Source organism: Thermobia domestica, chromosome 1 (assembly GCF_964235325.1).
Source record: "Thermobia domestica chromosome 1, izTheDome1.hap1.1, whole genome shotgun sequence".
NCBI lineage: Eukaryota > Metazoa > Arthropoda > Insecta > Zygentoma > Lepismatidae > Thermobia > Thermobia domestica.
Window position 1 is genome coordinate 300808359 of NC_137454.1, and position 24024 is coordinate 300832382.

At 35.3% G+C, this 24024-nt stretch overlaps 1 protein-coding gene across 2 annotated transcripts in view; it reads right to left on the bottom strand.

The window, feature by feature from the left end:
• The window catches only part of Ptx1 (pituitary homeobox homolog Ptx1), a 356984-nt gene that overhangs the window by 249721 nt on the left and 83239 nt on the right, over positions 1–24024 (bottom strand). Inside the window, exon 2 of one of the 2 annotated variants that reach the window (XM_081726994.1) lies at positions 619–723. The exons of the other annotated variant lie outside the window; for it this stretch is intronic. Within the exon in view, the coding sequence (XP_081583120.1) occupies positions 619–723 (105 nt within the window). The remainder of the gene's footprint in view (positions 1–618; positions 724–24024) is intronic. 2 annotated transcript variants of the gene reach the window in all.

The following is a 24024-nucleotide window of genomic DNA, read 5'->3' on the forward strand; positions in this document are numbered from 1 at the left end:
CCAGGCTGACGTTTGCCACGGTTAGTTCAATAAGCCTCACAACGGATATGCGCCGTCCGTCACATTTGCTGTGCTTGCGGCACTCTTTCCAGCTTTCACATGCAGCTTCTTCCATTATGCTTAAATTTTGGACACCAGTGTATGTATAACAAAATTTACTTTTCACGAAGTAAGAGACATTTAAATATATTTAAAAAAGAAATCAGGAAAATCAAACAATTGAAAATCCAATTTATTTTAAAGACAGAAAAATGATTTCCCATATAAATCATTGGGTTAAAAAAATAGATTAAATGTCGTTAATAAAAACAGAATTCTAATTCTGAAAGAGAAAATATACGACAAGGAAAAAGAGAAATATATTTCCCACCTTTTGGGTTTCTTTCTGTTGCGGAAAATCGTACAACCCTTCACAACTTCCAACTAATGAGAACAATTTCCTATTGTATGCGTCTATTAGTTTCACACTTTACTCACCTTACACCTAATAATAATCTTTGTAACACAATACTTGTCACATACACAAACAATATCAAAAGATTATGTTTTGATATGAGGATATGTGGGAAATGTGAGGAAGGGTCATTACAGGAATAACACTCACTGCGAGCCTCTCACCTTTTCTATCCCGGTTTCGACTTCTAACGGGGAATGTTAGTTGGGCATCGATGGGCCCCGGCATGGAGTGTGCGTTTTCTCGGAAATCTCCCGTTTCTGCCCACACTGGAAAGAAAAGAGATTTCCTGCTCTCAACATTTGACAATATCACTGGTTTTCTAATACAGAACACGTAGGTTATTGGGGAAAATAAATAAATAAATAAATAAATAAATAAATAAACACATAGAAAGGGAGAGATTCGGCAGTGGAACGATTGAAGGAAGTGGTTGACAGCAAAGGTATCTACATATTTACATGCATACGTAACGAATCTATAGCAATAAATTTATTCAGCTCTCACAGATACATGAAATCAGTGCTTAAACTGTTTCCCTAATACCATACAAATGAAAATATACAATTAAAAAATGTAACGACAAGAAAGTGTTTAAATAATATACAGTCATATGTAAGCCCAGCAGGAAACAAACAGAACAATTGCCTCCTTAGATTTCTGCTTTGTTCCAGCTCTGACCTTTTTCTGGTAATGTATCAAATGTCGAAACAGAAATATTTAATTAATTCTCATTCCGGACCTTGAGCTTCTCTATTTTTTACGCACTTTATTGTATGAAAAAGGAGAGTGTCAACCCGTTTTCCTGATGCAAAGATGTAACTGAAGTAAGTTTGGGGTTGAAAGCAAAGGAGCTCCATATTCCACCTTAATACGAGGCATCGGAAACGAAACACGAGACGCCATGAACAGAACTCCCAGTTTCAATACATACAAAGAGGCCTAGCTTAGACCCTGGCTCTGCTGACAAATAATATGCAAGTGATATCCTCGAGTCAATGATTTGTCATTAGGGAGTTTACCATCGGGAAGCTTGACTTGAAAATCGGCCTCAGAAAACAAGATATTCGGACACAATCAAAATCCAGCATCTCTCAGAACACTTTCCCATACAGCTTCAAAGTTCTCATCATGTATTTGCTAAATAAGTAGCCCGTAACCAACAAAATTGACATGAAGTGGAAATGATATCGACGATGAAATGTCTTGACAGAGTCAAAGATTTTGTTGTAATCAAAAATGACGAAATATCAATGTACACATAATTTTAGTTACTGCAAAGATGACTCAAGTTCAAACAGCGATGTTCTCTAAGTTACAATACACTGCCAAAACAGCTCAATGGCGATTATCAAATTTTGGGTTCTTGATCAGCAAGACTGATCTAATCTGCCTAGTTATTACAGACGTGGTGGAGATTTATCTGAACTGAGACAACGTAGTCTTCAGAAAGAAATGGTACAAGTTAATTTGAAACACTAGGGCAAACCACCATACAAGAGGAAAATGTACGGTTTCAAGAGCAGTCGAGCTTGAACGGGATTAAATATATTTACAATCAAACTTTCGGTTTCATATTATTTTCACTACTAAGCTCAGTTCCAAGATCAAGAGTTTCTAAGTAGCCTATGGAGGTGCCAACTCCTTACCGAAAAGAACATCAGGATGTACTGTGCTCAGAGTAAGACTGTCATTCCGTCTATACCAGAAGATTTATGTTTCTTAATTTCTTTAAAGCAATTTTTATTTTTGTTCGGTTAGACCCTGGAATATACGGTTCTCTTGTGTACATTTCACTTTCTCCACGACATTACTTTTTGGTTGCGTGTTAATAAATTATCACTGAAATCTTTCCACCTTTTCAAAATACTATTTGTATTGTGAGAATTTTCCATTCGCTATCTTTAATATATGAGCACGAAATTACCAAATATACTCAACATTAGTGCATTCCAAACTTTCAAAAACCTAAAATCTATTCGACGCTTCAATCTGGTATTCCTCTCTCACCCGAACTTTCTCTAATTCCTTTATCTTAAACCTCTCTAATATTGCTGATTTTTTTTTCTAGGCTGGCTTCTTCTATCTACTAAAAAGAGATCAATTTGATTAGCCTTATGTGTTTTTCTCGTCTGATGAGGTCCACGTATATTTATGAATATCATAATGTGTGAATTGTGTACTCTTCACAATAAGGTTTTTGAGTGTTGCAAAATTTGCGAGTCTAACGCCGTTGCCATTACAAACAAACATTATCAACACTTATTATTTCATATGCACGTAAAACAGTAAAATAGTTAATTAGTAATATGTATTCTTATTTCTTTCGGTGCAGAAAATACTAAACAAAACACATCTATTGCTATACAAGTTTAAATTTGTTGAGCAATTTGCTACGCAAAAGCTAAATAAAATCTTAACTCTTAAACCTTTTCCTCTATGATACATTCTCTATCACGATTATATATATATATATATATATATATATATATATATATATATATATATATATATATATATATATATATATATATATATATATATATATCTTGTAGTCCTTGCATCATGCATCACACCTTTTAGTTCCAATTACGCTTCCCTCTTTTCTTCCAACTATCAAAATCGCATATTTATTTCATTGCAGTATTTATCCTTTACTAATTGTATGTCATAAAGAATAATCATTGCATATAACTACGTAAATGATGTCCTATTGTTTAAAATATTATTAGTTTCTATAACAATTGCATTTAAATACAAGCTTTTCCTAGAATAACGCTGTATATCACATTTTTGTGAAATCAAGGAAAACTACGAAAACTGAAGTAACTACCATAATGTTTCCCTCAAAGTTTGCAAGCGTACTACCGCTTATTTTGAGCAAGAGAGAAACAATTATCTCACGATGTCAGTCATGTTCTGTACAGTATCACTTCACTAGTAACTCAGAAAAGTCCAAAATATACTGTATAGTGTTATTTTCCAGAATGCCTCGGTTTCAAGAATCAGTAGTTTAAGCTTCTATAAGTGTAATTTACTAAATTTCAACGACAGTTACAACTTCAAGATTTAGAAAGGTAATATACCAGTAAGTTCTAACATTTCTTCAAAGAATGAGAGGGAACGCTTATGTATTGTAGATAAAACAATATAGGTACACTATATTTTTTCCACACAAAATAATATTAGTACAAACATGAATAACGAATGTGCTGTATATATATGGATAAGTTTTGTTGTAGTACTAATATGTATAATGTATGCTTAACATCGTAGTTATACGTATTTATCGTTAGCAATAGTTTGCTTGGTTTTCGCTGTTCCCTCCATGTCCTAAGAGCAGAAAATTTGATATTTAGGGTCCCCGAAACAAATTTATACTAGCTTAGATAGTTATTTGGAGGTGAAATTCTCAACGAATAAAACTGTAGTACCTATCAAATGTCAGAAGTGTTAATGGATCTAGTAATATTTTTTTATTAATAAAATACTTCCCATATAACAAGAAATTTACCCAAAAAGAAGTTCCATGTTTTCAAAGAAATGGAGAGAGATTATTGACTACTCTAAACTAAAACAGACTAATATTAACGAATTTGTCCCAGATTAAAAAAAAAAAAAAAAAAGTCAGGAAATACATTCAATCACAGACGAACCATGCACTTGGATAAACGTACTCGATATTATGTTTGGAGAGCATTCATCCACGTAGCATTAACTGCTTATAGAAATTGTCAGCAGATGAGATTCTGGCTGTATATCCCGTATGGTCAGGAATCCCAGACATCCCGGTTTCTGTCCTTCCAAAAATTATTCAAAACTCCGAAAATCCCGTTTTTATCCAAGTTAATAATCATTGTGCGATTTTTTAAAATAACGCTTTTAATAGTCAATGATACTCAACTCTACTCATCGTAACTCATTTTTGGTGCGTGTTGACACATTAGTTAATTAATTCTGAATTTGTAGCAAAAGGTAGGCCTAGGTGCATAGTGCATAACTATGATGAAAATCTGGGAGACCTACGTACGATAGATTCGGACTATACATCCTTTAGACCCTATACGTAGCACGGTGTCGGGATATAGGACACAAGTTGTACCAGTCTTATATATATATATATATATATATATATATATATATATATATATATATATATATATATATATATATATATATATATATATATATAATTAGTTACTACTTGACTTTTACGTTAATTATATCAAGATGATGTGTTTCAAAAGTGAAACCTAAATATTTCACTGTTTTATTAATGCGTATCTCTCGAGTACTTTAATATGAATATGTGATAAAGACGGATTGTAATACTTGTACCTCACTTTGGATGAATGGTAAATGTTTGTGTTTTTTGGGGGCGATAGTTATGAAGCAATGAATACATCAATTACCGTTTATCTGTACGGTATATGGTCAAATACATCTACAATATGGGAAAATACGGTGATTTTGAAGTCGTAAATTTAGGATTTAGATTTTAAACTGATTTTTCCAAATAAAAGAGAGGTGCAAGTAAGGGCTATATAAAACCAAACCACTTAGCGTAACAGCCCATTTGAGAGCCTGAGCAGTTTCCACGCCATCAGCGATCGGTTGAACTACGTCAAGTCTAGCAACGACCACGTAGTCAATACGCTACGTCACCCTGTCACTAGGCGGCGTATAGGAAGCTTTCTACACCTAATGGCCGTCACGTCTTTCATTCATGTGATTTCCCAGTTTGTCTCAAGACGCTGGATTGACGACAAAAATTGGGAAGCACCGGCCGGAAATCGAACCCGGGACGACGAGGACGTGAGGCCAATGCTCTAACCACTTTTTTTTTTTAACTGATGCATCGAACATGCCTCATTAACTTGTTTAACTACTTATTACTAGTTTTCTACTTAATTTTGCTCGCTTTTTACTTGTTTAACTCGTTTTTCCAGTAACCTAGAACGAGACAGACAAGAACACAGAAATATTGAGGACAGTTAAACTTGCAAAGGCACTCCCACCTGGAAAACCACAAGATTACGGTGTCTCCTAGTGAGGGTTCTATAGCTAATAAATAAAACCAGCCATCTCTTTTACATGTTCTACAGATCTTGTTCCGTTATTATTGCATTGTTGATTAAACATTTCCACTCCATGTCCTTTTCAGGTAACTTTTCTTGCACCGAAAACCAAGGAGCAATGGAACAAAAGCTCACCGAAATAAGTAGGATACAAGCACAAGCATTACTAACTGCATTAGAATATTTGGAAATATTATGTTGTCTTCTGATAACTCTTCCTATCCGTATTTTGGATAGGAGGTAAAGAAGGAAAACCGTCTTTGTTTCCGAAAGGGTTGAAAATATCAAGAAACAACACAGTAAAAGCCTGCCTCGTAATATTAAAACTTACATGAGAGAGCAAAGTTATATGTTCGTTCTTCGCATGGGATTAGTAAGTTAATGGAAAATATTTTAAAGTTGTATTTGAACCCAATATCCCTTTATGATGCCTATTTGAATCAAAGCGAAATGAAAAAAAAAAAAAAATGACCACTTTACTCAAATGGTAACAGAGCTCATTCGTGATTTTACGTGATTAGCGTACGCGTCTTCCAAGTTCGATTCCCGGTGAGGGCTCAAGTGGTTCGAGTCCCACGTTAAGCTGTACGTCCATGTCTTATATACTAGTATCGCTGCTGAAGGGGGCGCTAATTCCTCAAAGTCAAACTCCAAGTGCTAACTATATTGAAACGGTACCGATGTTATTCTTTGTGAAAATTTTAAGTCCCTTTTCTCCATTAAAATAAGCTACTAAATATTTTAGTGAATGTGAAGTGATAAAAGCTTAGGTCACAATTGCTAAGTATATCCCAAAATTCATTTTAAACGGTTCAAACGTTTCCTCGACTTGGGCCAATTTACAGAGACAAAATAAGGGAGACACCGTGGTACAGTGCTTACCTCAGGTGCGTGGGGACTATGGTTCGATCCCCGCCCAAGCAAGTTTGCGATGGACAACATTGTGTTCATGAGTTTTCTCGGGGTACTTCTGTTTCCTCGCTCATTTTCATACCCCCTATTTTCATCATCATTCACTTGCCTAAATGATCTGTCTCCCTTAGCCTAATGGACATAAACGTACGATGTTAAACTGAAAGATTTCATTTCATTTCATTTTTTCAGGTACAAAATAGGAAATAAGATATTTTAGAAACTGCCCCCTTCCCGATCAAGCAGCATAATTTTCTAAAACGCTCGGCACGTAATCTCCCTAATTTGAAAGCCTCGTGAGGTACTTTATTTTTGTCAATATTTCATTTGTATCTCTGCTCCATAAGGATATAACACGATTTTTCTATTTTTTTTTTTTTTTTTTGACTCATCCGACGATTACGCAATATTGATTTTAAAAAAACCTCCATTAACGACTGTAATTGATATGTTTTACTGAGTAGTTCACAGTATGCAGTGTTCTACTCTTTACAGAAATATCAATAAAGTCCCGAAACAGCAACGGCACAGTTAATTGAGATGCGTGAATATGAGTGCATATATTACATTTTATCGATTTTGCTTTTATTTTATTGGTCATAATTATGTACGCTCATTTTCAGTAGTAATTATATATATATATATATATATATATATATATATATATATATATATATATATATAATACGAGGGATGAGTTTTACATATTCTGAACCAGTGGCGAATCCTCAGGAATCGAAATAGAGACAACCCATTCGCCCCTTCCAAACACTACCTTTTATTTCTAACAAGCTATGCAACTTAGCATCATAATATAATAATTATAGTCTTATCATACATAAAAGCTGTCAACAAAAACACAAAAGATTATATATATAATTTTTTATATTATGTGACATGACATTGCATTATTTTTTTTATGCTTTGATGTAGTCTTAAACTTTGTACAGTATTTCAAGCGTACATTCATTGTCCAGGGGGCCGATCCCTCCTCCTACTGAATGTCCCTTTTGGGTCCGTAGTGCTCTGAATTATTCTCAAATCTTGAATCTGAGATTATGTTTAAAACTGGTCTCACACCTGGGATTCACTAGAGCTGACATACTAACATTTGAATATAATAACTTTAAAAGTTTATTTGAATGTTCGTTGTGGGCTTCCTTTTTAACTCTCAGGATTTCTGTAAGTTGGATTATTTATTTATTTATTTTACAATGCTTTTATTAAGTAACTTTCTTGTTTGTTTGTTAGAACCAAATCTTACAACTTAATTTTTACGCAATTCCATAGTAACTACAGTTCTGAAATTTTGTAGAGAGTTCTAGTAGCTTAGTATTTTACTGTTAAATTAATGAGTTACAAATAATTATCGAACGCCTGTTGCTTATACAATCCAAGCACTCACACAAGTTTGCCTTGCTGCAGACACTAGGCATTCAGTTGGCTCCATATCAACAAATATGATAGTTCAGCGGAATTTATCAAATAAGTTCATAACGAGGAACTGCATTCCGTTCACTAAACATTGTTAGATTCATCAAATCTAGGAGACTTACGTGGGCATGTCACATAGCCAGACTGGAAGAAAGTAGTTATACTTTTAAAGTTTTAACTGGAAATTCAATTGGAAAACGACCGTTAGGAAGACCTAGGCGGAGATGGGAGGACAATATTAAGATAGATCTCGCAGAAATAGGAATACAAAGTAGAAACTGAATCCAGTTGGCTAAGGACAAAAATCAATGGAGAGCTTTTGTGAATGCGGCATTGAAACTCTGGGTTTAGTTTCATAAGTTAGTTAGTTAGTTAACATTACCATAACAAATGGCAGGATGGTTCAGTGCTGGTCGAAACTTACGTGGTTCCACTAACGAAAAACATAGTAACTGTCTTCTTCCACTGTGTAATTTTCTTTTTAAAAAAATGATTCTACGAAGTAGTCTTTTTTTAAAAAAGAAAAAGACTATTTCGTAGAATCATTTTAATCGTAAAACAGATAATCAGGGTTTACTAATTTATTATAGTACCGTATCTACTACATTGCCCTCCTAAGATACAATCACGAATTGGTGGAACCTGGAAACACTTATAACAATACTTTTTAATGTGGGTTTTTGTGACCTCGGCATGGCGCGTCCTCAGGTTGCGGATTGAGAAGGCTGCGAATATACAAAATAAGCAATCGCGAACAGACGACAAGGGGTGGTTCTCTAGCTCGTGAGTTTGACTTGAGCTTGTGACTAACAACCTCATTCTGCAAAAAAGTTATTTGTTTAGAAACATCCACAGAAGTCTCGGACAAGGACTGATAACTTGGTACGACCTCAGCAAAGTAAAATGGACATGAAATTTGGAACATGGAATATAGGAAGTCTTTACAGACAATCGCTTTAAAATGCGTAGCAGATGAGTTAGAGAAATATAGAATGAACCTAGCAGGAACTCAGAAAGTTAGATGGGAAGGAAAGGGAGCAGTGCAGTCAGAAAATGTTACGTTCTTTTATGGAGAAGGAAATAAACATCACCTACCAGGAACAGGGTTTTTCGTTCATAAACGAATACTATCAACAATCAAACGGATTGGATTTGTTGATCATCAACTTTCTTTTATTATTCTTAAGAGTCCATGGTGTGATATTACAACGATATTGTATATCTGATATCTGTGAATTACTTCCATTTTTAATTGTAGCTATAATGATAGTTACAGTTTCGTGTTGCTATGACAACAGAAAGTTTTTCATGGAGATTTAAGAAGTATATAATTTTAATGTGTGATAATAGATGGTTCTTGTAATATATATATATATATATATATATATATATATATATATATATATATATATATATATATATATATATATATATATATAAACTAAATGTGCTAATGGTGGTGTGTTATTTATTTTTATCTCCGAACTAGGTAATATAAAATATAACGAAAATCTCGTTATAATATTATTGTTTAAATGTGCATGCCCCACCAGAAGATAAAGATGACTATACGTATAAAGGACGGTTTTTACGAAGAAGCAGAATGGGTATTTGACCAACTCCCGGGATTCATATGAAAATTCTGTAGGGAATTTCAATGAGAAGGTAGGATTACGGGATATTTTCAAACCGATGATAAGGAATAAGAGTCTGCATAAGGATAGTAGTGACAACGGTGTTACACTCGTGAATTTTGCAACACCAAAAACTTTATTGTGAAGAGTCAAAATTCCCACATCGCGACATTCACAAATATACTTGGGCCTCACCAAATGGTAAAACATATAATCAAATTGATCACGTTTTAGTAGATACAAGAAGACAGTCTAGTATAATTAATTTTTGGGCGTTTAGGGGAGTTGACTGTGATACTTATCACTATCTGGTAACACTTACAGTAAGAGATTATCGTTCCCTTTGAAAGCCAGTTGGGTTTTCTAGTAGAAACTTTTTGCTGCTTCGTTAATTTCTTTTCAATTGAATAGGATAAGAACAAAAAGGATACCTGCTTCGACAAAATCACGCTATAAAAGAGCTCAAAACTACTGGAGAAAAGTGAAAATGGCTTCAGTGAAAAACGAACCGGTTTTTGAGAAAACCGACATGTTGATTTTCCAGTTTTGTAGAGATCGCTTTCTGAATTTTATACAAAACGGATTTCCCCTTCTTTATATCTTTTGATACCTGGGTAGTATTATTAGTGATGATATGAAGTGCGAACGTGAAATAAAAACAAGGATAGGAATGACGAAAGAAGCATTTAGGAGGAAGAAATTACTATTTTATGGGACCTTGAATCAAAGAGTTGAGAAAAAGACACCTAAATGCTTCGTGTGAAGTATTGTACTGCATGGAACAGAAACATGGGCATTGCCCAAAAATAATGAAAACCAACTAGAAGCTTTCGAAATGGGGGTGTGGAGAAGAATGGAGAGAATTTGCTGAGTCGAGCAGAAAACAAATGAGAGGGTATTAAAATGGTGGCAAAGAAAAGAACAATGTTAGATATTATTAAGAAGGGGAAGAGAAGCTGATTGAGGCGTTGGCTAAAAAGGAACTGTATAATGACGGACGTGATAGAGGATATGGTGGCAAGAAATAGAGGGAGGGGGCGAAGAAGACTACAATTAAGGGGCAATATCAAAGCAACAAAATCGTACGTGCAGACGAAGAGATTAGTGGAAAACCGTGGAGCATAGGAGCTTCTTAGTTGCCTCAAGTGACTTGCCAATAATGGCAGAATACCTATGATGATGATGATGAATTCCCTGTTTAAATCCCTCGTGTTTCTATGGTTAGCGTACGCGCCTTCGGCTCAGGAAACCCGGGTTCGATTCTTAGTAGGAGCTCATGTGATTCAGTCCAAATTCACACAGCCGAGGTGCTGAAAGGGCCGCTGAACTTCAATCCAGTCAACTCAGTGAAAACGTTAAACTCTAAAAAGAGACAAACAAATGAATTCCTCAATAACAAACTGCTGACTTCCTTGTTGTTCAAAATATATTTAGCGTGATGTTACTTTCAGACTGCACCTCGTAAAAAAAAAAAAAAAAAAGGGGAAAGTACTTCATTCAACAAACATTCAACAAATGAAAATTTTGTGCCCAACTTCTCATTGTGACAAACTAGTCAACATAACGCAGCATATGTGCTTGTTAGTTTTCTAAACAATGCACTGACAGGGTCGCAAATCTTTGTTGATTATGCAATGAAGATAAGATGATATGGAATACAGAGCAATTTCACAAGATAAAAAAAGCTGACGCATGAGCAAATATCACATTTATGAAGATCCGTAATATAAATTGTCTGCTTCACGAACATACGTGCGTGCAATGCGTTTACACACTTTTCTTTCTCTTCTTTTTTTTTTTTTTTTTTTTTTTGAAACAAGGACGATGCCCGGTAATGTAAAGACTATGAACTGTGACTTGTCAAAATGTGTAATTTATTAATAGGTAATTCATTAAACCTCACAGGTAGCACGAGGGCAAATTAAGTCCAGCTAGCATATTCATGATGTTAGTATCTTACGATAATGCAAACATACATATGTACAGAGATGTTCAAAAAATGGCGCTCTTGTAATAATATGCCGTTGTGTAGACGGGGAGTTTCTGCGTCTAGAAATCAACCGTCTCATACAAACAAAGGAGTTTAGTTCGGTATACGTCACCACACTCATGAGACGTTACAATGGGAAGCAAATAACGCGCTTCACTTTAGATAATGTTAGTATACTTAAAGTTTATTTCTGGCACGTGTTACTACAATGATATGCATGCCAGATTAAGGGTCTTCATCCCGGCGAAATTAAAATACCGCTAATTTTACAGTAATTATGTGATATCTTCAAATAGATAAAAGATCATTGAAATATGGAACAAGAGCGCCCTAGACAATATTATTTTACGTGAGGTACCGTTATCACAAGTCACCTAGTGGCTTTCCGTTTTCAGCTGTTTAGAAACGCGAAAATAAATGCCGATTTTCAAAATGGCTCGAAATCGAAAGCAGTTAAGTGAGTCGTGATAACGGTATCTCATGTAAAATAATATTGTCTAGGGCGCTCTTGTTCCACATTTCGATTATCTTTTATCTATTTGAAGATATCACATAATGACTGTAAAATTAGCGGTATTTTAATTTCGCCGGGATGAAGACTTTTAACCCATGTATACCACGCATAGTATGTATAACAGAGTCAAATTTGTGTCCAAATGAACCAGTAGCGTTATATCAAGTTTTGCTTCGGTGGAGGAGAAGAGGGCAGAATCCAAATTTCGAAACCCCAAGGATGATTGACCGTCAATTTTGTTATGGGCGGAAAAACTTGAACGATTTTGGTTTGGATAGGAAGGATACACGTAACCAGCAATTAAAAAAAAAGTTCTTTGCAGCAGGCCCCAGGGGTATGGGTTCGATGTATTTTGTCACACAGGATCCAACTTTCGAAACCCAGGACGATTGACCGTGTAAATTTCTTTCGTCCTAGGGTTTAGAAATTTCGATTCTATGTAACAAAATACATCGAATCCATACTCTGGGATCCACTGCACAGAGCTTTTTTTTTTTTTTTCGTCGCTGTAACTTATTACGTGTATCCTCTCTATCTAAAATCGCTAAAGTTGTTCGCTCATAAAAAGGAATTGAGACGGTCAATCGTCCTGGGGTTTCGAAATTTGGATTTTGTGTAACAAAATACATCAAATCCATACCCTGAGGTCTCGTGCACAGAACTTTTATTTTATTTTATTTATTTTGTGTGTGTGTATTTGTATGTGTGTGGCTGTGTTATATATTACTTCAAATATTTATTCGAAAAATTATTGGTTCAATTAACCACTATTTAAACAGTTACTATCATTAGTATTCTATTAAATAATACACGTTTACTGTATTCATATAAACTGTTCGAATAGTTATACTAAAGAACATACTGTACTATTGGGATATTTCAAAATGCAGTTGTTGTAATTGTAACAACATTAAATTGGGTTCCACCTTAATGCTCAAGAGTGTGATTGCTCATGGTAGCAAAGAACTCCTAGTTTGATCTCACTCCATGACAAGTTATAGCGATAATTATCATGTCTGTAGGTTTTCTCGGAATTCTCCCGTTTATTTCCATATTTTCATTCTAATATGCATAATCATTCACTAGCACTGATTACCAATCTCTTTTAACCTATAGGACAGTTACATGACACAGGAATTTTACAATTAGAGCCAGCACAGAGACAACAACATATTGAGCAAAGAAGGAGAGAGAACGTGATCGGTGGAATGGAATAAAACAAATGGTGGCAGTGTACGGTTAGTCGTGACTCTCCGAATAACGTCCTCTGCGAAATCATCTACTAGCCTTATTTGCCTGTCACCACTGACTTCTATCAACGCTAGAGGGGCACGGTGGATCGGTGGTAGAGTGCTTACCGCTGGTGCGTGGGGTCTCTGATTCGATCCCCGGCCAAGTGTGTGTGGTGGACAACATTGTACCTGTGGGTTTTCTCGCGGTACTACCGTTTCCTCCCATATTCACATTCCACCGATTCTTTCATCATTATTCAGTTGTTTTAATCATCGTCTCCCTTAGCCTAAAGGGCATAATCGTGAGACAATAAACTCAAAGATTTCAAAAAACAATTTATCAACGCTAGGTTTATTGCCTTCTTACTCTCTGTTCGGTTTTCTGAGAATATGAGCAATAAACTGTGACGTTACAGAGCATCCAGAGCCGTGATACTTATATGTAAGGGCTTCATTTTCCCACTTTAATAATAGTGACCTTCATAACCTGACTGTAGCATAAGGACATAAAACAAAACCATAGTTAAGTGTTGTAATTTAGTCAATTTCAATTCATTGACGAAGATTTTTAGCTACCAAGAAATTGCCCACTTCTTCGCTTTTTTATAGGAAATAAAATCTAGCCCACACAAACGCGTACATGTCTTTTTGCTTCTATAATCAAGGTACACACTTTTTTTTTTTAATCACGTGAAAAATCGTTTATGTCATGTTAAAGATGGCCTTGTACAGACTTTTTTTCCCCCTCGGAACCTTAACATACGAAGCGTCTACGCACAAAATTCTTTGCTGATATTGTAACATGTTGGTGGCTGGACGAAGCCAGTCTCTTTCACACAGTGTTCTTCTTTGCTGTGGAATAATTATGGATCTCTATGCAATAGTGTTTTGCAAAATAATCTCTTGTGCATGGCTAACCAGTGATCAAGTGCAAGCATTACTGAAATACGAAGTACTGTCGGTTTATACTGCAATCGAGAAGGATCATTTTATTAATCGTAAGTCACAACTTTTCGTTTCGCTGATCACTTCTCTTCTTTATATTTTACTCATAAATTGGTTGGTTCTTGATTTGGTGTTTCCTTTCAGCATCAAGGTTATATGAGACAGCTTAACGTAAATTCCAAACCACATGAGTCTCACCTGGAATCGAACCCGGATTTACCGCGTGAAAGGCGGATAACCACGAAGAAGCTCTTTATGCATAATATTTATCAAGATTAATACTATAGTATCAAGTATTTAACTTAAAACGTATAATTAATTTCAAATAAGTAATTATGTAACAATGTATAATATTTTAAATTGTGTATAATAATACTTACAAAAAAATAAAACAAGTGCATCGACATTACAAAAAACAAATCACTGACGTGGCAGTTCTTTCTGGGCCTGAACCACTCCTATATCATCTGTTAGCGATGAATGTGCGGTCAGTGCGTTGCGTCACTCTATCCCTAAGAGGTGGATCAGGAGCTTTCTGGACCTAGTGTCCATCACGTCCTTTATTTACGTGACTCCCCGATTTGCCTCACGACGCTGAGTGGACGCCGAAAATTCGGGAGCACCGACCGGGAATCGAACTCGGGACCAGCAGACATCAGTCCAACGCTCTCACCAAAAGACCCTCGGAGCCACCACATTGATATTACATTAAAGTAAACGTAAGTTGTCATCTCTATAACTTATATAAAAAAAAAAGCTCTGAGTATGAATGATTGCTCAATGCTCAGGCTAAACCACTTAAGCTTGAAATTTCAAACTTGGAGAGTACATAGGGTTTGTGACGTAATGTACCACTAAGGAAGGATTTTTTTTTTTGGGGGGGGGGAATTCGGTGTGGAAGGAGCAGAAAAATGAGTACGGCAATTATTATACGAAACTGTCAATATCTCGGACTCTATTAAGGTTATAAACGTGAAATTTGGTACTTTGATTCTCATCTAAATGTATAAAAATGAAAGTGACTCTGTGACTTAATAACTCTTGGACCACCAGACCGATCTCGATCAAATTCTCAACGTAGATGGCCTTGGACGGCTCAATCATTTTGCATTGACAATTCAACTTAGGGTAGGGGAGAAGAGGGAGGAGATATATTTAAAAATGATCGAAAATTACCAATATTAGTGTCAGTTGAATCCATAGTTTAGGGGTCGCTGAGATGAATAGTGACACTTCGGATGTCATTTAAATCCAAATTCAGCCCCGCAACTTCGGGGTGGGTGAGGATATATATATATATATATATATATATATATATATATATATATATATATATATATATATATATATATATATATATATATATATATATATATATATATATATATATATATATTCGAAAATGACTGATATTAGTGTCGAATCCATAGTTTTCGGAGTCGCCGAGACGAACAGTGATACTTTCTATACCACGAAATGTAACGTATTCTTTCCGTGCGAAAACGGGCATTCTCTTAGCTTAAAACAATCAAAGATGTCTTTCCGAGTTTTTTGATATTTCCTATATAAGGAAAGAAAAAATAGTAGAAAAACGGCTAATAGTTGCAATTTTTATAATAAGATAGCCATATCTCGAAATCGCTTAAGGTTAGGGACAAAAAATTTAGTATTTTTATCTAGACTTGTAATTTAAAATAATGAAAGACGTGTTTTGGCGTTTCTAAACTGCGCCGCAGTGACTCGTCGCGACCTGGCAAGATAGTATGGGGTGCTAAACTTTGATTTCTGTTTAACTACAATAATGTTTAAAGGTGATATATACAGGGTGTCTCTAAAGTCCTCTGACGTAGGATAACTCTGCTATTATCAGAGCTAGAACAAAATGTAAGAGGGAAAACCATCTTCAAATATAATGTTTTCAATCTAAAGTGAAGGAATTTTTAAATCGGACGAGCCTTTGGGCTATACACTCTTTATGCGCCCAATGTTTGTTTGAAATGGGGGCTGGCTATCGACATGTTAGCGTAAAAGACAGTTACTTCATTCACTTAATTGTGGGTCCAGGTAAATGGCAACGTTGCATTTAAATTTAACATTGGGACCATGAAGAGTGTACAACCCAAATGGCTCGTTCGATTTTAAAACAATCCTTCACTTTAGATTGAAAACATGATATTTTGAAATGGTTTGTCCTCTTACATTTTGTTGTAGCTCTGGTAGTAACAGAGTTACTTTATGTCAGCAGAGTTACTTTATGCCAACAGAGTTACTTTATGTCACCACAAAGCTCACTTCGCGCGAACTGGGATTGAACCAAGGACCCCATGCAGCAGACGTGAACTGAATTAAATAAATCTATGGGTGCATGTGACATTTCGTTGTATACCTTGGGAAGCCTGTAGAACAGAGAGCGTAGAAGTATTGACAGTGTAGGTCGTACTAAATGGAAAAGATGTGTGTTTGTTTGAATGGAATTCGGAAAGACAATTCTGAGAGTAGCGTTTCGGACCTGAGTTGGCTATGTGTGAGTTTGTACAGAATTTTGAGATTACTGTTTTGATGACAAGTGTGAAGTAGTTAACTATTTAGTTAGGGATGCGCACGAGACAAGATTTGTGGATGTCTCGTCTCGAAAATATGCTGTAAAAATGATGTCTCGACTCGAAAAATGTATATTTCTCTATTGGAAGAGCCGTGTCTCGACTCGAATTTTGTCAGGAAAATTCTGTCTCGACTCGTCTCGTGCTCATCCCTATATTTAGTGTTCGTAACAGTTCGTGTTTTGTCATTGCATGTGCGCGAGATACTCTGAAACGTACTGTCACCAGAAAGAAGTTTAGAACTGAGTTTGCATACTGTATATTGTTATTTGTATACATATTGTTCTAACTCGTAACAACGACACAGATTTTCCTAACAGTTATGCACATACTACTTATAATGGAAGGAAGTTTACATGAACCTTTAACAATTATTTAAATAAGGAATGAAAATTATTTGAATAATGGAAAATGTTCAAACATTATTCCAATAATTATTCAAAAGACTCAATAAAGGTTGTGGCAGGAAATTTCTATTACGTTAAAATGTGTGTTGTACGTTGCTAATTATATCGTGCTTGTATTTTGTTAGAAAATATTGTTTATCTATTTATCTCTGTATACGCAAATCGAATAGTGCAAGAAGAGTTATGCAAATAAGAGAAAAAAAATGAAATCTTTCAGTTTAACGTCTCACGATTATACCCTTTAGGCTAAGGGAGAAGGATGGTTTAGGAAAGTGAATGATGATGGAAAAATTGACGGAATGAGGATGTTGCAGTACCTCAAGAAAACCCACGTACACGATGTCGGCTGAGAATCTAACCAGGGACACTGCTTTCCAGAAATAAACGCTCTACCACTGATCCACGGTGAACTGAGATAAAAAAAAAAAAAAAAAAAACATGTTGCGTACGTAAAAATGTAGCTTACATTTGTAAATCCTGTAGTTTTTGGACTTAACACACAGCAAACGTATAACTGAAAAAGTATATTTTATACGTACCTTCCGTATAAGTATTCCGAATAAACGTACTTTCCGTACCAACGAAAGAACTGTATATAGGCGGTCAGAATCTCGCATACAGATGGACGTATGTAACATACGTATACATATGTAATATACGCAAGACTGTTAGATGTCAGACGTCCTGCAACAGCGTGGTGTAACATCTAAGCAGGGAAAATGGAAGTACGTATATAACATGTATGTAACGTATGCTCCGTACTGATTTCTGTAGTAAATATGAGGATTCCGTATATTTGTACAATATATATTATATACGTATAGCGCTGTCCGAATAATGGATTTTTCTCAGTGTGCCACCCAAGTAAGAGATGGAAAGTTATTCAAACATTAAAATAATGCAGCGTTTCCCAACCTTTTTCAACTTGCGGCACAGTACAGGTGTAACATGAATTCTCGCGGCACACCTATAGAATTATTATTATTATTATTATTATTATTATTATTATTATTATTATTATTATTATTATTATTATTATTATTATTATTATTATTATTATTATTATTATTATTATTTGTAAATATAAAATACCGCGGCATTTTTTCTGTGATTACTGACATCCTTCTCACGGAGAACAAAGCTCGATCACTGGTATTTCCCCGTAATAAATCAATATGCTTATTTTTCATTTTAATTTAAAAATAGAAAACATTTGCAATAAGATATAAGACTTAAGTTTTTAAAAATACACTTTCTTTCTCGAAAACTATTCAACCTTTCACTAAAGGAAGATCACTAAATAACGAACGAACAAACAAATATCTTGTACTTTTAAAACACAAATGTCGCTAATTTGTAAGCATGTTTGCTTTGCCGAAAGAATTGAATGATATTTTAAAATGTCAAGTTATGAAATAGTTTGCAACAATAAAGAAGCAATAGTGGTCATAATAAAAAAAAAAAAATACTTTTTTTTAATACAGTGTGAAACTTAGGATGAAAGACAGTATGAAAAGTAACACAATATGAAACTTAAAACTGTAGATTCACAGTAGAGGTTCATAGTAATCTGAAATACAAATATACATTTTTCCCTATGTCTTGTAATTTGATTGCTATAGAATTAATAATATTGTTTCGATTTCTTCGCGGCACACCGGTTGGGAAGCGCTGGAATAATGGATTTAAAAAACTATTCAAACTAGGTATAATTGGAATAAAACAAGGAAACTAATCCAACAATTAGTAATAATGGAATTCTAATATTTCTAACAATTATTCTATTCAATTATTGAAATATTATTCGAATTACATAATGAATGTTGCTGCATATTCTTATTCGAGTAAATGGAATGAAAATTGTTGAAGTAGTAATTCGAATAACAGAAAATTATTGGAACAATTAGTAGGATAATTGTTTTAATAATTTTCACTCCATTATTCATGTTTTCGTTATTCAAATAACACTTCAAATTATTTTCCTTTCATTATCAGCAAATACTTATAAAAATAATGGGAGGAGGATTGTTCAAATATGTATCCAAATAATGGAGTGAAAATGATTAAAGTTATTTAAATGGTGCAGGAAAAATGTTCAAGCATTACTGAAATATTGGTAGGAAAATTACTCACTTATTTACATAATGAATGTTGATATAATTTTCATTACACTAATCCGAACTACTATGCGAGGCCGCGGTGGCTCAGTGGTTGAGCGTTCACTTCTGGTGCGTGAGATTCCTGATTGGATCCCAGCTCGCGCCAACTGGACTTTGTGATAAACAAATGCCGTGTGCGAGGGTTTTGTCGAGATTTTCCCGTTTCCTCCCACTTTATTCATTCCACCATTGCCTTTATTTACACTTCATCATCACCGTCTCCTTTAGCCTAGCCGGCACAATCATGGGCCATAAAACTGAAAGATTTCATTTCTTAACTACTACGCATCCAGGATCTTGCACACCCAACAAAATTTTAAATTTCTAGAAGGTTGTAAAGAATGTTAAACAAAATTTTACAAACAAACAAAAAACAAAAGTGTATCATCACTATCAAGTAAAGAATACCCAAACTCACGAGCTCGGCTTAATTCACTTCCAGCTCAATAATTGAGCGCAAATACGTGTGAGCACGAGCGCTGTAAGTGAATAGCCTACCAGAACTTGAGTCTGAGCGAGCGCGATTACGAGCGAATGTGAACTTCAACAAGGACCATGAACCCGAGTTCTTTAGCGAACATGAGCCCAATGAGGTAAATGGGTGCGAGCTCAAGCTAGCACGAGCCTTGTTGAGGATAGCGAGTTCGAGTGAGTGGGAGTTCGAGCAAGCGTGAATTTTATTGAGATTAGTGACGGCGAACTCTATCAAAGGCAATAATCTTGAGGCTCCCGATTAAAAATTTTCCATCTCTGCTCAGTGGCGTACACATGAGGAGTTTAAGCTCTCAAGTTCCTATCACTCAGCGTTTTCGTATATGTTAAATTTTCATTTTTCATAGTATTGTATATTGTTGAAAAGGACGCAGACAACGGCTAAAACCCGAAACCTCCTTTTGGTTTGCCACTGTTTCTGCTACAAAGATTTTCGTACGTAAAGCTCAATTCAGAGAGGACATAATATTTTTAATTCATTGTACAGTGTCATGTTAGACCAAATGTTTCGTGTTTCTGTGGTGATGATAGTGAATGACCACGCACATCATTGGGGTCTCGTGTAAGTTTCTTGTTCTGTTACAAGAGGTGTCACAAGAGGTCAAAGGGCATTGTAGAGGTCAATTGCTGAAACTAGATGCTGCAATGTGCAACAGCTGCACATCTTCTTATTCCTGGAGAAGGACAGAGGGGGAATGAGATTTCTAAGCGATGTCGAACACCCGCTGTGCGTCGGCCACAGGAAGTCGGAAATGTTCTTGTTCGTGGTTTACGTGAGATTTAGAGTTTTCTGGTGACAGAATGATAGGTTGCGTAACGTAGACTGTAATCCTCAGCTGCTACTGCCGTTAGCTTGTCGCTGAAGGTGTGGTCAGTTAACATACTACATCCTCCATCATTGACTTGGTCAAAAGCGAAACATCAACTCAATGGGCTTTGAGAGAGATTTATTTCTTCGATCCGGATGAGAACACTTCCAGCAACTTCTCTTCCGATGCTCTGCGATCACCTATCTTTAAAAGAAGACATTTTGTACTCAAGAAAAAAATCCAGTTCAAAATAACTGTCCTAATCTCTGATATACGTTTAAAAATGTGTTCTACAATGTCCACGTTTACAAGTTAAACTCCAAATGTGGTATTAAATACCCATTTATAAAAAGTTCAATAATTTCGAAATGTCTTTATACCGCGGCTGGAGATACGGGACATGGGGGTCACTTGGGATGATCACAAGACCAAATGAGACAAAGTATCACACTCTTCACATCTTTTCGAGACAAGACAGCCTTAATCGTAGCCTCGTAAGCAAATTTATGGGTCATTCTACCTTTCCCCGGAGATTACCAAAGAAAATATGATTTTGTTGTCGATTTACAGAACTTTCTTTTTAAACATATACATATATAATACGTAGAATACATCATTTTTAAAACAGTATAATTATTATTTTTTTATACAAATAGTAAGTCTTAATGTTTTTTGTAAGTGTGGACTTAAAGACTGATGATATACTAAATAAATAGATAAATAAACATTATTTTGGTCTGTAAAGGTTGATTTGGTATCTTTAGAAGAGTTTCATATCATCAGAAAGGTCTGAAATAAGTTTTTGTAGCTTTTGTACTTTTATCTCTCTTTCTCTACTTTTTTTTTTTTTTTTTTTTTTTTTTTTTTTAACCAATACTCTTGTTCAGATTTCTTATTGTACGTAAGATCAGCCAATTGCTTAGGATCAAGGTCAAAGTATTTTGTTGAAAAATTGCCTCCAGAAAGCACAAAAGTGCTAAGCGCTACTTTCCTTGATTTCCAACTACGTGCATATCCTGACTACCCATTTCATGATTATTGTGGTGCAGAAAGGAGACAAGTGTCAGGAGACAATTTGAAAGGTCTGCAGTGAAAACTAAACTCTAGAAGAAAGAAAGAATCGGAATTAATTAGTTTCATTCGTTTTTATGCTTTTCTGAGAAATTTGCATTTTGACACTTATCACCTTTCTGCTTTCTGGGGGCGAAATATTGCTTATGAACGACTCACATAACTTATTGCTTATAAATGTAAAAAAAAAAAAAAGAAAGAAAGAAAAGAAAAGAAAAGAAAAGAAAGAAAATAGGTAAAAATCTTCCAATTCTATAATTTGCTCACTTTCGATGTATTTTTAGACTTGCAAACTATGCTATGCATAGGTATCGTCCGTTCGTCTGCTTCTCAACTGTATCAAAATAAAAACAGTAGGAGATAGCTAGAAATTACTTTTCGATGTGGATTCGTTTTGCTAGTGTCCGAATCCATATACATCGAGAAACAGAGAGAGTAAACCCACTCACTGGCTCACTAATTCACTCAACAGATCATCGAAAGTACTACGCAAGAACGTCGAAATTTTGAGGAAATGTTCTTGCACCGTAGCCTGTAGATAAAAAGGGATTTTGCGAAGTAGATATCTTAAGGGGTGGGGACATGAATGATTTTTTTTCACGTTCGACAGACAGGGCCGTAACTTCTGGGAGCAGGGGGCAAGCTCCCTGCCTGCCTCAGAGAAGCTCCCTGCCGTTTGAAGGGTGCCCACATTAAAACAAAATTTTCTTACTCCATATACAATACGAACATTAAATTATAAATGAAACATCAAACAGATTCACCACATTACATAAACAAAACAGCAGACAAAAGGTAAATAAAACAAAAATGAGTCGTGGGCTCATTTCAGTAAAAAAATGTCTACTATTAGGGGCCCTAGAAATAATATTTATTCGTATGGCTTTGAGATTTGTCAATATTGTCCCCTTAATTAATTTGTCATGTACGAGCCCAGGGGCGTAACTAACGGTCCCGCAGACCTTGCCGTGCGGGAGGGCCCACAGGCTCCGGGGGACCATAAAGAGTAAGAGAAAGATAAAAAGAGGGGCCCAAGAATTAGAAAAACAACTTTTTTAGGGGGCTCAAATACGCGTATTAATGCTTCCCCCCTCCAGAAAAAAATCCAAGTTACGGCACTGTCGACAGATCTTCGAAATTATAAGACAAAAAGCCTCGAAATTTTGTATGTGTTCTTCTTGCACGATAGGCTACAAATAAGACGAGGTTTCAGCAATTGTATACTAAAGAGTATGAGGAACATTTTTTAAATTTTTTTTTCAAAACTATAAGGCATAGAACCCTGAAATTTTGTAAAAATGTTCTCGTGGTACCCTACAGTATAAATAAGGCGACGAAATTCGGGAACTGCACTTCATTAGAGTGATGGGAGCTTAAATAGTTTATTTGGCGTGCATGTGTTACTTACTTATATTCAATATCGAAGACGAAGAGAAATAGAACGCAAGGAGAGGAAAAGATGAAAAATATTGTCTGCTTTAACATGCGGAGTACACGCTAGTAAATATATATACAGAGTGTTTCAAAACAACACCGACAACGTTTGGGAGGTGATTCCTGACACCAACACAAGACGAAAAGCGTAGACCAACCTGGGTGCATAAATGCTTCCTTTCGGAGTTATAGGCTGCCGAAATTATGAAAAAATGAACTTTAGAGGTCCATAGCTCCAAAACTATGGTGCCTACCGTAGTCGGGTCACGACTTTGATTCAGGAACGACCGTAGTTTGTAATTGTGTCCTATCCAAATATCCATGTTTCAGAATCCTGCGGTACTTACGCAACAATTTTTATAGAGGTAGTTGCTAAATACTTCAAATTATATGCCAGTAGCCTAATTGCCTCCGTAGAAGTTGTTGCGTGAGTACCTTAGAATTCTGAAACAATATATATTTTTGGATAGTGTACATCTTATTTCCTAAGTGAAGTATTCTGTACATACAATAATAATAAATATTCAGTTTCTTGCGAAGTCATACTTAAGGAATTTACAAATTTGGGACGCATTACTTATGTATGTCTGGGCTATACTATATACTGTATATATATTTCACGGTATTCTCAGAGAAGCTAGCAGGATTTTTTTTTTTCGAGGGGGAAGAGCAAAACACCGATTTAAAAGGGTGACATGAGACCAACACACAAACGCAGTCGCGAATAAACCCATCCATTTTGATGCATGTATGCACATAATAATACATCATATAAAGTAAGTTATTTACGCACTTATTATCTACTGTAAATAAACTATAGAACTATAGTATGTAATATAAATATGCAATGTACTATAGT